This window comes from Ciconia boyciana, chromosome 1 (assembly GCF_034638445.1).
Source record: "Ciconia boyciana chromosome 1, ASM3463844v1, whole genome shotgun sequence".
NCBI lineage: Eukaryota > Metazoa > Chordata > Aves > Ciconiiformes > Ciconiidae > Ciconia > Ciconia boyciana.
The window spans coordinates 143,186,300-143,200,684 of NC_132934.1; the positions used below are offsets into that span (position 1 = coordinate 143,186,300).

General features: G+C 42.3%; 1 protein-coding gene across 1 annotated transcript; it reads left to right on the plus strand.

Annotated features, from left to right (window-relative positions):
- Positions 1-240: 240 nt before the first annotated feature.
- Positions 241-9,356, plus strand: LOC140647893 (arylsulfatase D-like). Its single transcript, XM_072853082.1, has 9 exons — positions 241-326; positions 1,599-1,720; positions 2,686-2,808; positions 4,308-4,731; positions 5,667-5,803; positions 6,017-6,151; positions 7,541-7,703; positions 8,372-8,493; positions 8,954-9,356. Exons 1-9 carry the CDS (start codon positions 241-243, stop codon positions 9,319-9,321), a joined length of 1,680 nt encoding a protein of 559 aa, XP_072709183.1. The 3' UTR covers positions 9,322-9,356.
- The last annotated feature ends 5,029 nt before the right edge of the window (positions 9,357-14,385 follow it).

The window sequence follows — 14,385 nt, forward strand, 5'->3', positions numbered from 1 at the left end:
TGGAAGAAATGGAACCAGTATAACTCTGTCCTCCTTCTTCCCACTGAAACTGGGGCTGGGAAACAAAGTTTCCCACTGTTTTGTGTTTCATGCTTCAGATCTGCTGCCAGAGGGCTCCCGTCACTCTCCAACCCTTACAAGTCAGGTATCTAAAAAGTTATTTTGTTGTGTTTCAGGAGGTACCTCCTAACAGCACTGACTTCATGTTTACTCTGGAACACGTTTGGCTTGAGTGCAGCTATGGACTCTAAACCCAATATACTTCTGTTTCTGGCTGATGATCTTGGAATTGGAGATATAGGTTGTTACGGGAACAATACCATAAGGTAAAAGATCTCTCAGTACAACATATTTAACACTATAGAACACCTATCCTGGGTAATTAAGACTAATTATAAATTAAGAAATGTTCTTAATCCAAGCCTCTAGTAATTGTGTATTTAAGTACTTGCATATATGCACATAGGATTGGGGCCTAAGTAAACAGTGTGCAGTGAAAGGAAAAAAAAACGTATTTTCATTTTGTTTTTTAAGTTCTTTCTGGGAATTCCTCCCACCCTCTCCTCCATTTGCTAACTCTCCAGCCACTTGGTTTAGTATTACGGTTACTGTTTTCTCTCCTTCTCATGCATGAATTTCTTTGTTCCTTTTCATGCATAGTTAAGCCTTACTCTATCCACCCAGTGCTTTTCCAGAATCCCTCATCCACTTGCTTGCCGTGTCCACCAAAACACTCTGATCCAGACTCATGTGGACTGACCCACATAATTTATATGTGATTATGTGCCTTCAAAACTAGTGATTACATTCCTTCAAAAATAAAATGGCAAAGCAGAACTGAATGGGCATTGGGAGCACATCTTACAAGCCTCAACTCATGCCCTCCAAGTGGAGCACAGATGTTTTGTTGGCATGCTCTGGGTGCATCTCCCTCACATGATGCTGGTGGGGTTGTGCAGAGAAATGGGAATGTGCTTGTGGAACTCCATTGTCCTTCTCTGCTGGTGGTGAAGACACTCTTCACTCTTTGTGGTGGTGTAGTCCATTCTTCTGGGAGAGCTAGGCTCCGATACAAATGTAACTATGTAAAGATATCACCATATTATGAAATAAATAGCACATGTTAAAAATGTGGAACAGAAAGTCTTGGTTCCAAGAGCTCCAGATGCCCTGTGACATTCTCTGGCTCAATGAACTCTGAAATTTAGGGTCCAAATGTGCTGGCAGAAGTCATCTATTGGAAGTACTGGAAGAGAAAAATATCAGCCTTTCTTAGATAGGTCTTTCCATTTCAGTTTTATTTTCAAACTAAACAGTACCAACAATGCCTAGGTTTCTTTTCAGCGTTGCCAAATGCACTCTATGGCTATGTCCCAAGAATGGATTCTCCAATGGCTACAACCTACTTCACCCACTGTATCAAACTTGTTACTGTATCAGTCCTGGAGCATGTAAAGAAGAGGGTTTTGGTTTTGGGGTTTTTTTTTTTGTTTTTTGGTTTTTTAAGGAACTGTTCAAAAGCTCTAGTTCTTCTCGGCAGTTTATTAAAATAAGTTTCAGATTACCTTGCTTCTATTAAACTTGAAACTGTTTTTTAGGACCCCGAACATTGACCGCCTGGCAAGAGAAGGAGTGAAACTTACTCAGCACATTGCTGCAGCTCCGCTTTGCACTCCGAGCAGAGCAGCTTTTCTCACTGGCAGATACCCCATTAGATCAGGTTGGTCCCATTTTGAATTACAAATATCTGTGTATGGTGCTGAGGTACTACAATAGCCAGTAAGTATTGGAAAAGGAGAATTCAGCTATTTCCTCAACATGAGATAGAAGATACACTGCTAGAGGCTCAAACGTTCTATAAGTAACTTCTGAATGGGAACCAAATGGGAACCGCTGCCTCACCAGCTGACAGATCTTTAGCCTGACTTTATAGGATGTGGGAGCTCTATATGATGAAAATAGATAGGGATGGAGAAATGCCAACAGCAGTAATATCTGTCATTTCCTTACTGCAACACAGCCTAGGGCAAACTGATGGAATTCCTCTTGATGGTGATGGTTAGAGGTAAGGGCTTGAGACAGGGCTCCCGAGAGAAATGGGAGAGTTCATTGTCAACAAAGTGCAGAAAGTCACAAAACTCCAGTGAAAAACAGAGTGCTGCATCCATTCCCCACCTACCTAAGGTGTTTTATGGAGGTGTTCATAGATATCCAACTCTCACTAGGTGAGAAAATTTTGAAAATGAGATGCCTACTTTGAGAGCCAAGTGCAAAATCAGTGTGTGTTGTGCGAACTGTATCTCATCTAACATAATACAACATCCCTCTGGGCCAGGGAAATGCAACTGTTCTCTCATTTTAGATGAAGAGCAGAGAGACTAAATTATCACAGTTACTCAGAAAGGCAGAAAATAAAACCTACTATATACTGTCACCAGTGATTTACTTCAGTTTCATGGTAAAACTGGTGCCAAGCAGTATTTGCTTTGAAATATAACTCCTGACTACCTAAAGTACTTCGACACACTGACGTGACTGCCTACAAGACGTGCTCGCTTTTATGTCTTGTGAGGAACTCTGTGGGCTTCAGGTTGAGCTCCTGACGCAGAGGTTGGCAGGAGCAGCCCAGCCTCTGCTGGCAGAGAGTGAAAGGCTCACAGGAATGACCAGAGCTCTTTCTGTCAGGAATGGCATCCAGCAACGGGTACCGAGCACTGCAGTGGAACGCCGGGTCAGGAGGGCTCCCTGCTAATGAAACTACTTTTGCCAGGCTGCTACAGCAACAAGGCTATACCACTGGACTGATAGGTAAGAGGAAATGTCTTCATGTGACCTTGAAAAATGAACTAGTTATATGAAGGGAATTTAGGGACTGTATTCGCCCAAAATGGTCAGTTAGTCACAGATATGAAGCCCCTCCAAAAGGCTGAGGGGGAAAACCCCTCTTATATGCAAGACAACTAAAAATACTGCAGGCTAAAGAGTTTTAAGACAATGCTAATGCCTGTATAGGGCACCTGAAATGGGAAGAATTAAAAACTGTCTCGTGAATATAATGGGTAAGCATTTATTTCACTTGGCCTAAGATTTTTCAACGGTTGGTCCACTGAGAGAGTTTTGTTAATGTAGAGATTTTTCCAAACAAAACAATGCCTTTAAGTATTTCATCTGCTTTTAGGAGGCAAGAGGCAGAGAAACAAAAGAGGATAGGGAAAGAAAGGAACCAAGTTTGTACCCACAGAGGAGAAGATGAAGCACAAGTGTCTCACAGATGATGTTGTGACATCCCAAAGAGGCACGATATGGTGGCTGTTTCCTCAGATGAAGCCAAAATGCAAAGGTGTCAGGGAAACAATGCCCCAGAGCACCTTCCTGTCTGTGACTTTGGTCAGACCTCAACAGTTTCAAGATTCATCATTCTTTTGCCAAGTATCTCTAAAATCAACTGGCAAAGTCTCTCTTTTTCTTTCCATTCACTTTTATTACTGTCAAGTGACAGGCAGTCCTGCAATGGATCCCTTCATATAAATGGGTCAGTAGGGTAAGCACTGTGTCCCTTAAAGCCAGGGGGTTTGGGGCCAGCTGTGCCAAATTCATTGTCATCTCCAAGTGCTGGAAATAGATGTGGCTGCATTGAATCACGAGCTAATGAACTGTTGTCTTCCTGGCTGAGTCTGTAATTAATTGGCAATCGCATAACCCAGCAAACCTCAGGGTCCTTTGATCCACCACGTTTTCTAAGCAGACAACAGCTTCTGTCTACTTGCTCTATTTTGGACAGGGATAGAGTGAAAAGTTGGTTACAGCCTTTTCCCCTTTTCATATGGAGTCAGGACATGCCCGAGAAATCATCTTCCTGCATCTGGTGATCAAGATATCTGTTAAAATTGGCCAAAAGTTTACTGTATCTTCCAGTAAATTTGTAACATTATGTTAAAATGAAGTTGCAAGTAAACAATTGAAAGTTAGGAAGGGAATGTACTAAAGCAGCCAGCGAGTTAGAGTACCTTAATTACTTAATTGAAAGGTAATGAAGTCTCATCCTTATGTGACCTGTAGCCGAGCATCTTGCAGATTTCTCTGTTTATGGCACATCCATTTGGGGATCACCCATTATGGTGTGACATTCACCTGATCAGGCACTGGTTTCACCCAGCACCCTTGCGCATGAGGAGAATGCGTTGATACTCTGTTGAAAATGGAGTGACTCGCCTAATTCCCAAACAGATGCTGACGACGCTACCTTGGGCTCCTTTTGAGTTGTCTACCTTAATGTTCTAATTTCTTTCATGCTTTAAAACCTTCAGGAAAGTGGCACCAAGGTGTAAACTGTGAATCCTTCAATGACCATTGTCATCATCCTCTAAATCATGGGTTTGACTACTTTTATGGTATGCCTTTCACACTTCTAAACAACTGTCAAGAAAACAAACCTCCAGAGCTGGATGTAGCCCTTCAAGCTAAGCTTTGGCTTTACAGTCAGATAATTACTCTTGCTGTGCTCACTCTCACTGCTGGAAAACTGACTGGTTTGATTTCCATCCGCTGGAAGATAATCGCCTGTTTTACTTTGGTGGGCGGCCTTTTCTTCATTTCTTGGTACTCCAGTTACGGCTTTGTGCAGTATTGGAACTGTATCCTGATGAGGAACCACAATGTCACTGAGCAGCCGATGAGGTTAGAGAGGACTGCTTCCCTCATGCTGAAGGAGGCAGTGTCATTTATCAAAAGGTAAATGATTGTCTGTAGTTTTCTTTAAAGGGGCCAGGATGTTCTGGGCACTTGGAATAGAGTATTTTTCTCCAGTAACTATAGTTGTATCATGATAGCTGCTTTGAAACTCATATCCAAGTTCTCTATTTAGAAACCCAATGCACTTAAATTTTAATTGCAACTGTCTCGCATTGGAAGTTACAGTAAATGAGATGGATTTTAACCAAATGATACATGACCACCTCACTATGCCCTGCAATCTGTAATTACTATATTTGCTCCAAAATTAACCAGCTAATTTTTACACTTCACTCTGCAAGCCTCATTCGTGCTCTTTTTCATAAACCCTACAAAATAAAATGTGATACACAAAATACCCAGATAAAATGTGATACACAAAATTATTTAATGTGAAAATCTCAGAACACTTTAAATCTATTTTTATGGATTGAGAAGGAAGCCAAGTAAGATCATTCATTTTCTAGATTCAAGTTCTGCCTGCACAGCCTTCTGTAATATTTCTGTGCATCAAGTGTCTTTCTGTAAAACAGGGAAAGTAACTATTATTTTCTTAATGTTTGTGAAAACAAATATATTGAAAATTGTACGTGGCCATCTTAGAAAAGCCACATGAATATTAAAGTAAATATGAGACTGTATCCAGTTGCATTTAATTAAAAAGGCATCAGAGTTAGGCATCTGATTCATTTAAGCACTGTGCAAATGCTATACCTGTTTACACATTGGAATTTGAAAATAATCTGGCTGAAAAGGATCTTTCTTGCCCATACTTCATGCAAAAAGAAAACTGTCAACTGTGATCAATGAGGATGCACTACATCTGGGTACTGTCTAGACTCAATGTCTGTGTCTGTGGATGGATGACTATGAAACCTTTCAAAATATTCCAAACACACATCCAAAATTATTTTTATTTTTGGTTTGTTTTTAAGAAACAGGCATGGACCGTTCCTCCTCTTTGTTTCCTTTTTACATGTTCACACCCCTCTCTTTACCACGGCAAAATTTATTGGGAAGAGCCGTCATGGTTTATATGGAGACAATGTAGAAGAAATGGACTGGATGGTGGGTAAGTATTCTTCATGAAGGATTTGTTTCAGACACATACACCTGTGTATTTTAAAGCAGGAAAACTAATAAGGCAAAAATACCAACAGAAATCTAAGCTATTAAAAACTTCTTACAGGGCATTGCAAAAGATTATTATTGAAACTTTATAAATGTGGTTTGATCTTTCTAATTGGTTAATGGGAACCTTGCTGTCTCTCTTCTTAAATTTAAGGCAAAATTCTGGATTCGCTTGACAAAGAAGGTTTGAAAAATCATACGTTCACATACTTTGCCTCTGATCATGGAGGACACTTGGAGGCTCAGCATGGATCTGCCCAGCTAGGTGGCTGCAATGGTATTTATAAAGGTACAAAAACCACTATGACTTTACATGAATGTTACAGTCAGAAACATAATGAATTTGCCTGGCTGAAGCTATCAAGGCTGGAATGAGCTGCATTTTTATCTTGAAATGTAGGTGACATACAGAGGTGCTTTAATCTTAAAGTCACCTTTTCTTTCAGTAAAGTGCAAGCATTATTACACATCTCCTTGACAAAGGTATTGTCTAGCTTGATACTTGTAAATTATGTGGTGTTCTCAAGTAAAAGGTGCTGGAAAAAATGTAATAGTTCCCTATATTGAATTCTCTCCCTCTCGTTCTCCCCCTGCCATCCCCCTCTCCACAATAGGACTGTTTCCTGATTTACTTGTTTCTTTTTCTCATTATGTTCCAGAAATCATTGCGGCCCAGCTAATCAACACAGAATAGAGTAAAGGCACATTGTGTCATGACTTGCAGCACCAATTTATTTCCCGTATGCTTTTATTGCACCTGAAATCAGTGATTGGCATAAAATCCAAACGGCCTTGGTGGTCTAAGAAGATCTCACTCTTCACCTCCTGCTCGTCCCTTTCTGCTGTGACTCATTCTTCAACCTGCTGAGCAGTGCAGTGGCTTTTTCAAGCCAAACAAATATGCATTCATTGCATTTTCTCCCACCTACCCCGACAGCCCTGTGTCATCAGGCCACCTCATCCTGTGAGCTGTCATGAATGTGTGACAATGTGTGTCAGGGCTTAGGCTCTGTTATCACCAGTGAAGCATCCACCTCTTGCCCAAACTTTTGATGTTTTTATTTTCCTAAAACAGGTTTCTTCCATTTCAGAACCTTCTTGAGCCACTCCACAGGGCACAGCAGAGGTCAAAGACATGGAATTTAGGCTCCCACGAGGTGGATGCTCTGCTGCTGAGCAATGGAGGTTGCTGGCCCTTATGAAAGGGAAGGGCTTTCAGTTAGTCTGTTCATGCTCCATCTCACTCCCTGCTTTTGCTTGAGAAAGTGCTTCTCTTTGTGGATGATAAGACTGATTCATAAGCCTGACGGGATCTAACAAAGACAATGTTTTTCTTTATTGAATATATGAATTAAAATAGGTTTCAGCTTTGGGAGTTAGGTAAATATTGTCTTCATACACCCAGCATCAGGATGCTTTATTAGGTTAGTTCCTGTTAGTAACAAGTTGAAAAAAGGTGTTTTCCTGCCATTTGAAGTAAAGTGTATGTGGTACAATTTAATAGGTTCAGATTTTTTTTTCAGAGTTGAGTATGTGAAGTCCAATGCAAATGAAGAGTCAAATCTGTTGGATAAGCAGTGTATTACTGCATCTTTTTCTGTACATTAAAATGCAACAAGCCAATGAACAGGTTTGTATTTGCCTCTGAACTGCCATATGCTGATTCATTTCACTGCAGGTGGAAAAGGCATGGGAGGCTGGGAAGGAGGGATCCGTGTGCCAGGAGTATTTAGGTGGCCAGGAGTGTTACCTGCAGGCACAGTTATTGATGAACCTACGAGTCTTATGGATATTTATCCCACAGTTGTTCATCTGGCTGGAGGAATATTGCCGCAGGACAGGTATGGAGATGTTTTCAACAGGAGGGATTGATAAGAGAGCTAACTACTAACAATTTACTGTGTTTCTTGTCATCCTGGGAGATCCCACAAATATTGCTTAGCCTCAAGCCTGGTCTGAGATTTTAAACTAGTGAACAAACTCTCCCAGATATGCCCACAGGTGTGCTCATGGCCAGAGGAGTTGTTCCTGCCAAAGACCAGGTCCTAGTTTCAAACCCAGGTTCAGCCTCATTCAGGAAAGAATTGGTGGCTGAGGTTGTTTTGGTACTAACTGACTTGACTTATGGACACTTACAAATGCCTCCTAAAGTCATTAAACCCATCCTTGCTCAACAGATTTCTTTAAGCTCCTTTCAAAATTGCTAAATGTAAACAATTATGAGATTGGTATTGATTTCCTGAATAAATTACTTTTTTCCACTAGACCAAGCTCTAAATATTGTTTACGTATTGCTAAATGGAATGAGTTGACCCAGCTATTAAAAAAAAAAAAATTATCTAGGGATTTAAATATTTGCTTGGTAGTCTGCTGGCTGCTCTAAATCTATGACCAAATTATTCTGTATGCTGTCTCAAGCACTGGTGCAGCCAATGCAAAGGCAGTGATAAGTATGCAGTTCACTATCAAGTTCACCCCTGCCTGAATATGCTTCTCCCCATTACATTAGGGTGATTGATGGACGAAATTTAGTGCCTTTACTGCGAGGAAGAGCTCAGAAGTCGGAGCATGAATTCCTGTTTCACTATTGTGGGTCCTACTTGCATGCAGTGCGGTGGCACCAAAAGGACAGTAAGTATAAATGTTTGTTCCATGGTAACTGCAAAACATGAGTTTTCTCCTCTTGGTAGCTGTCTTGCTAATTGACAAATTTATTGCATGATGGGTGTTTATCAGTACTGATGTCTGAGATTCTTGAAATTGTTGTGCATGACATACCAGTGACTCTGACTAGCTGGACATGTCTTACAGCAAAGAAATATTTATAAGCAACAAACCTATAGGAAGTGGGGTGGGAATACAGGCTGTCTACTACTACACTGGAAATTTAATGTGGTTTTCTTCATATTTCTAGTGTTTTCCATCTTCAAAGTCAGTACTTCACACAGAGAATCTGATTTGTGGTGATGGGGGTGCCAGGGTGTGCGGGAAGAGGTCTCCTTAGTAAAAAGCGGTACTCCTATCGCTTGAAGACGCTTTCCATTTTCCTATATTGTCTTGTAGTTCTGCCATAAGACTTCTTTCCTGCCAGGTGGAGCCATCTGGAAGGCTCATTATGTGACCCCTGTCTTCCATCCACTTGGGGCTGGGGCTTGTTATGGAAAAGGAATTTGCCCATGTTTTGGGGAAGGCGTGACCCATCATGACCCTCCGTTGCTGTTTGATCTCTCGCGAGACCCTTCTGAAGCCAAACCTCTGTCGGCTGACACTGAGCCCCTCTTTGACACTGTAATAAGAAAGATTGGAAGAGCCATAGAAGAGCATCGCAGGACACTGACTCCAGTCCCAGAGCAGCTCTCCTTGTACAATGTTGTGTGGAAGCCGTGGCTGCAGCCGTGCTGTGGGACCTTCCCATTCTGTTGGTGTGATAAGGAAGGTGACAGCACACAAAGTTTGTGAGATGGATGTCTACTAACGTGTCCTGTGGCACTGAGTCCTCTGCTGACAAAGCTTTCAGAAAATAACTGTGTCCTTTCTCTCTCTGGGAAGCAAAGTGGATGAAAATAAAGAAAAGGAATGTGATTTTCCTCTTCATTCTTCACCACTAGCCAAAGGTCTAAGGAAATCCTGTCTGGTGTGCTAAAGGGCTTGAATGGAGGCTGGTTTTGCAGATTTGTGTGTAAGAGAGGACTGTAGAGCTATATGCCTAAACTTTGCCTAATTTATGCCTGCTCAGGGAAGACGAATGGAAAACTCTGCAGAGAGCCTAGTCTATGGTACTGAGCAGGCAGCAGCAAGAAATACTAGACTTAAACAGAACTCTATATGTTTGCAGTTGTGCCCCTACAGTCCACAAATCATAGTTGTACTCTATCCAAACATAATAGTTTGTGTCATTATTGCTTCCTGTACTCCTCTGTTACCTCTTCAGTGTCATGGTTTAACCCCATCTGGCAACTTAGCACCACACAGCTGCTCGCTTGCTCACTCCCCCCTGGTGGGATGGGGGAGAGAATTGGAAGGGTAAAAGTGAGAAAACTCGTGGGTTGAGATAAAGAAAGTTTAATAGGGAAAGCAAAAGCCGCATACACAAGCAAAACAAACCAAGGAATTCATTCACTCCTTCCCATGGGCAGGCAGGTGTTCAGCCATCTCCAGGAAAGCAGGGCTCCATCATGCGCTACAGTGACTTGGGAAGACAAATGCCATCACTCCGAATGTCCCCCCCTTCCTTCTTCTTCCCCAGCTTTATATGCTGAGCATGATGTCATAGGGTGTGGGATATCCCTTTGGTCAGCTGGGGTCAGCTGTCCCAACCGTGTCCCCTCCCAAATTCTTGTGCCCCGCCCTCTCCCTCCCCCCCGCCTCCTCGCTGGTGGAGTGGGGTGAGAAGCAGAAAAGGCCTTGAGTCTGTGTAAGCACTGCTCAGCAGTAACTAAAACAACTGTGTATTATCTCACTGTTTTCAGCACAAATCCAAAACATAGCCCTATACTAGCTACTATGAAGAAAATTAACTCTATCCCAGCCAAAATCAGCACATTCTCCACCCCTTATTCCATACCATTTACATCACGCTCAGGTCCCACACTATCCAATAGATTCTCATTAACCACCACCACCCTTCCCATCCTTTGATATAATACACAGATATAATTCCCTTAGTCTGTGGACTACCCCTGTAAAATGTCCACAAAATGCCCATTGAGTTCATTTAGTCCATGACTTTGGGCTCCATCTGCTATGGTGGTCACTCAGGACAGGAGAAGTGGTGTGTTGCCTGGAGTTACTGGGCACCAAAGCCAGCTCAGGTCAGGTTGCTGCTGCACTTGCACTGCTTCTTGTAAGGCTTGTCCTCCATTGGTTCAGGTGGTTCCTGCTATAGTAATTCCTATAACATGCAACTCAAATAATGGGTTACAACAATTTAAAGGTGTTTCCATTACAATCTCCATACCTGGTCCTTGGGACCAGACCATTGGGTTTAACATTGCAATGAACTCCTCCCCTTGCCCCTGCTCTGGCTTGGACTTACCCACAGCCTGCAGTCCCTTAAGGATGTACCTGCTCCAAGTGGAGCCTTATCTATGAGCCACAGTCTCTTCAGGGGTATGCCTGCTGCGGCATAGACTCATCCACAGCCACAGTTGCTTTGAGGTGCGTCTGTTCCAGCATGGCCTTCTCCATGGGCCACAATGCCTTCAGAGATATACCTGCTCCAGTGTGGCCTTACCCACAGCCACAGTCCCTTCAGAAGTAAACCTGCTCCAACATGGCCTTACCCATGGCTGCAGTCCCTCCAGGGCTGTACCTGTTCTGTTGTGGGCTTATCCATGGCCACATGCTTTGAGGTGCTCCAGCATGACCTCATGAACAGCTGCTGATGCTTCAAGGTGTACCTGCTGCAGCATGGACTTATCTACAGCCATAAATGCTTCAAGGTGTACCTTCTCCAGCATAGACTTATCCTTGGGCCACAATCCCTTCAGAGGTGTACCTGCTGTGGCACAGACAATAACCACAGCCACAGATACTTCGAGATGTACCTGCTCTGGCATGGGCTCATCCATGGCCACAGACGCTTTGAGGTGTCCTGCTCCTGTTTGGACTCATCCACAGGTCACAGTCCCTTCGACTGGAGTTCATGCTGGAGTTCCAGCCTGTCCAGTACAGCAGCACAAAAAACAGCAGCAATGCCCTGGCCATCTGCCAGCCCAGTGCATGGCCATTGCTGTTATCAAAATGTTCCCAGGCACAGCAGAGTAAGATGATCATCAGTACAGCAAGCAGCAAAAGCAAAAAGCAGCCACTAATGAGCACTGGATTCTAATATACAGTAAGGCAAGCAAGCCCCATGGCAAGCACAGGAGCCTGCTGATTAATAGCTGAACAGCAATAACAGCTATAGATTTGATCTAGCACGTTACAATCAAATCTGTCGTTATCTCAAACCCTTCAAGCCTCACGCTGGGCACCAAAAAGGACTGTCGTGGTTTAACCCCAGCCGGCAACTAAGCCCCACACAGCCGCTCGCTCACTCCCCCCTGGTGGGATGGGGGAGAGAATCAGAAGAGTAAAAGTGAGAAAACTCATGGATTGAGATAAAGACAGTTTAATAGGTAAACCAAAAGCTGTGCATGCAAGCAAAGCAAAACAAGGAATTCATTCACTACTTCCCATGGGCAGGCAGGTGTTCAGCCATCTCCAGGAAAGCAGGGTTCCGTCACGCGTAATGGGTACTTGGGAAGACAAACACCATCACTCTGAATGTCCCCCACCTCCTTCTTCTTCCCCCAGCTGTATATGCTAAGCATGACGCCATATGGTATGGAATAGCCCTTTGGTCAGCTGGGGTCAGCTGTCCCAGCTGTGTCCCCTCCCAACTCCTTGTGCACCCCCAGCCTCCTCGCTGGTGGGGTGGGGTGGGGTGGGAGGCAGAAAAGGCCTTGACTCTGTATAAGCACTGCTCAGCAGTAACTAAAACATCTCTGTGTTATCAACACTGTTTCCAGCACAAATCCAAAACATAGCCTCATGCTAGGGAGTAGCTAGTGAAGAAAGTTAACTCTACCCCAGCCAAAACCAGCACAGCAGTAATCTTGAGATGTTGAGCAACACCTGAGACAGAGTGAATCTGATTTAGTGAGGGATCATTGTCAAGTTGTGAATAGCTTTTTGAACAGATCTGCAGCTTAGCTGGGCAACAATAACATATATCACAAACAGTACGAAGTACAAAATGTTAAAGTCCAGTATGACTGTGCAACAGTTGCAAAAGAGAGAGAAGCATTTTGCTCTTCAGAAAGAGGTCCTGGTGCATACTAATTTGGCAAACAGCAATTTTATTGAATATAAGATGCCAATAAAAAATGTTTTGGATTAATAGCTTGCACTGTTTCAATGTCAGTTCCAGAAAAACAAGGTTCATTTGAGAGTCATATTGGAATTAATGCTCAAAAATATTTGGTAGCAGTATATACAGGTTTACAAACTACAACTTGTATAAAGGGGTCTTGCGAATACTAGTTAAAAAAAAAAAAAAAACCAAACCCAAAAAGCCAAACAAACAAGCAAACACATAAAACAAAAATCCTGCAGTGATGTGACCCTAGCCAGACTTTCAAAGGAGACATGACTTTGCACTGAAGTTTGCAGTGAAATTGCAGAGATTTTAGGGCTTTGAATTGTATTAACAACTGGGGTTTTTGCAGGAGTGGGTGAAATCAGAGTTTATTATAAACATGCTGCTAGAACTCTGAAGAACTTGGGGGCTGAAGTGAGTAAATAGAAACAGATTATTTTAGTTTGATTTTTGTTGGTGGTGGTGTCGTCCCGTGTCGTGTCCCCCCACATAGGAACACCCCTGCAAATGTTTTACTTGCTCAGCCAGTTTAGTTGATTAATGATTTTCTTTTTATGTCTTAGCCTTTTTTCAGAAGTGTGACATAGAAACAATTTTACAAATTTCTGTTTGTGTCATTTCAGTATTTATGTTCTTCGCTACTATAAGTTCACTCTGAAAACTTGTCAAAGGTAGAAGGGACTATACGAATGCCAGTGTTTGCTTTTGGTACTCAGACCTGTGTGAAAAGCCAGATAGAAAGTGGCAGTATAAAGCACACAATGACTTAAAAATTGAGGTTTTGCTGGCAGAGAATTTGCCTGTATGCAGCAGTAAGTAAACAGCAGCTTCCTGTGCTCAGGCACAGTGAAAAACCAGTTAGCTGAAGAGAAGGAAATAATGCAGGGCTCAGAACGCAGAGATAAAGATCACCTCCTTTCTGCTTCATTGTTAAAAAGCTCTTTTTCGTTAAAAAAAAAAAAAAAAAAAAAAAGAGGTCTTGGTTTAAAGCTTAGTTCTGTTGAAGACAATAAATAATCACATCTGTTACCTCTGTATTGGGTCACTAATGTAGTGGTGAGGAACAGGGTGCGAGGTCTGTACTAGCAGAATGCCTCCTCCACTTCCAGATAGTGTTTTGTTATCAGGGAAAAATTTAAAGGTATGGGGGTTTGGGTGGTTTGAGGGGTTTGGTTTGGTTTGGTTTGGTTTGGTTTGGTTTGGTTTGGTTTGGTTTTTTAAGGCATGCCAGCAGCAGCATGGGCACATCTTCAGTAGTGATCACATGGTGAGAAAGATGTAAACAGTCTAGAAAGGCTGAAAGAAAAGTTTAGTCATAATTTGGACCAAAGACAGGTGGAAATGAATACTTATGTTATTGGCAACTTTTAAAGATTCACCTTTCCCAAGGCATAATGTAATTTTTGAGAAATATTATTTTTTTCAAGCAACATCTTTGCACCAGAAGCATCACAAGCTGTTAAGTAATCATACAAAATAAGTAGTATAGTCAAAGAGGTGTGAGTAAAAGTAGCCCAATTTGAAAACTTGTATCTTACAAAATGACTGAGTATAGTCATAAGTACGAGGAGGTCAGCAAATAAAAAACTGCTTCCAACCATGATTATCCCTGCTGTGTATTATACAAATCTCATAGTTTAAGCTGCTTCATCCTTCCACCT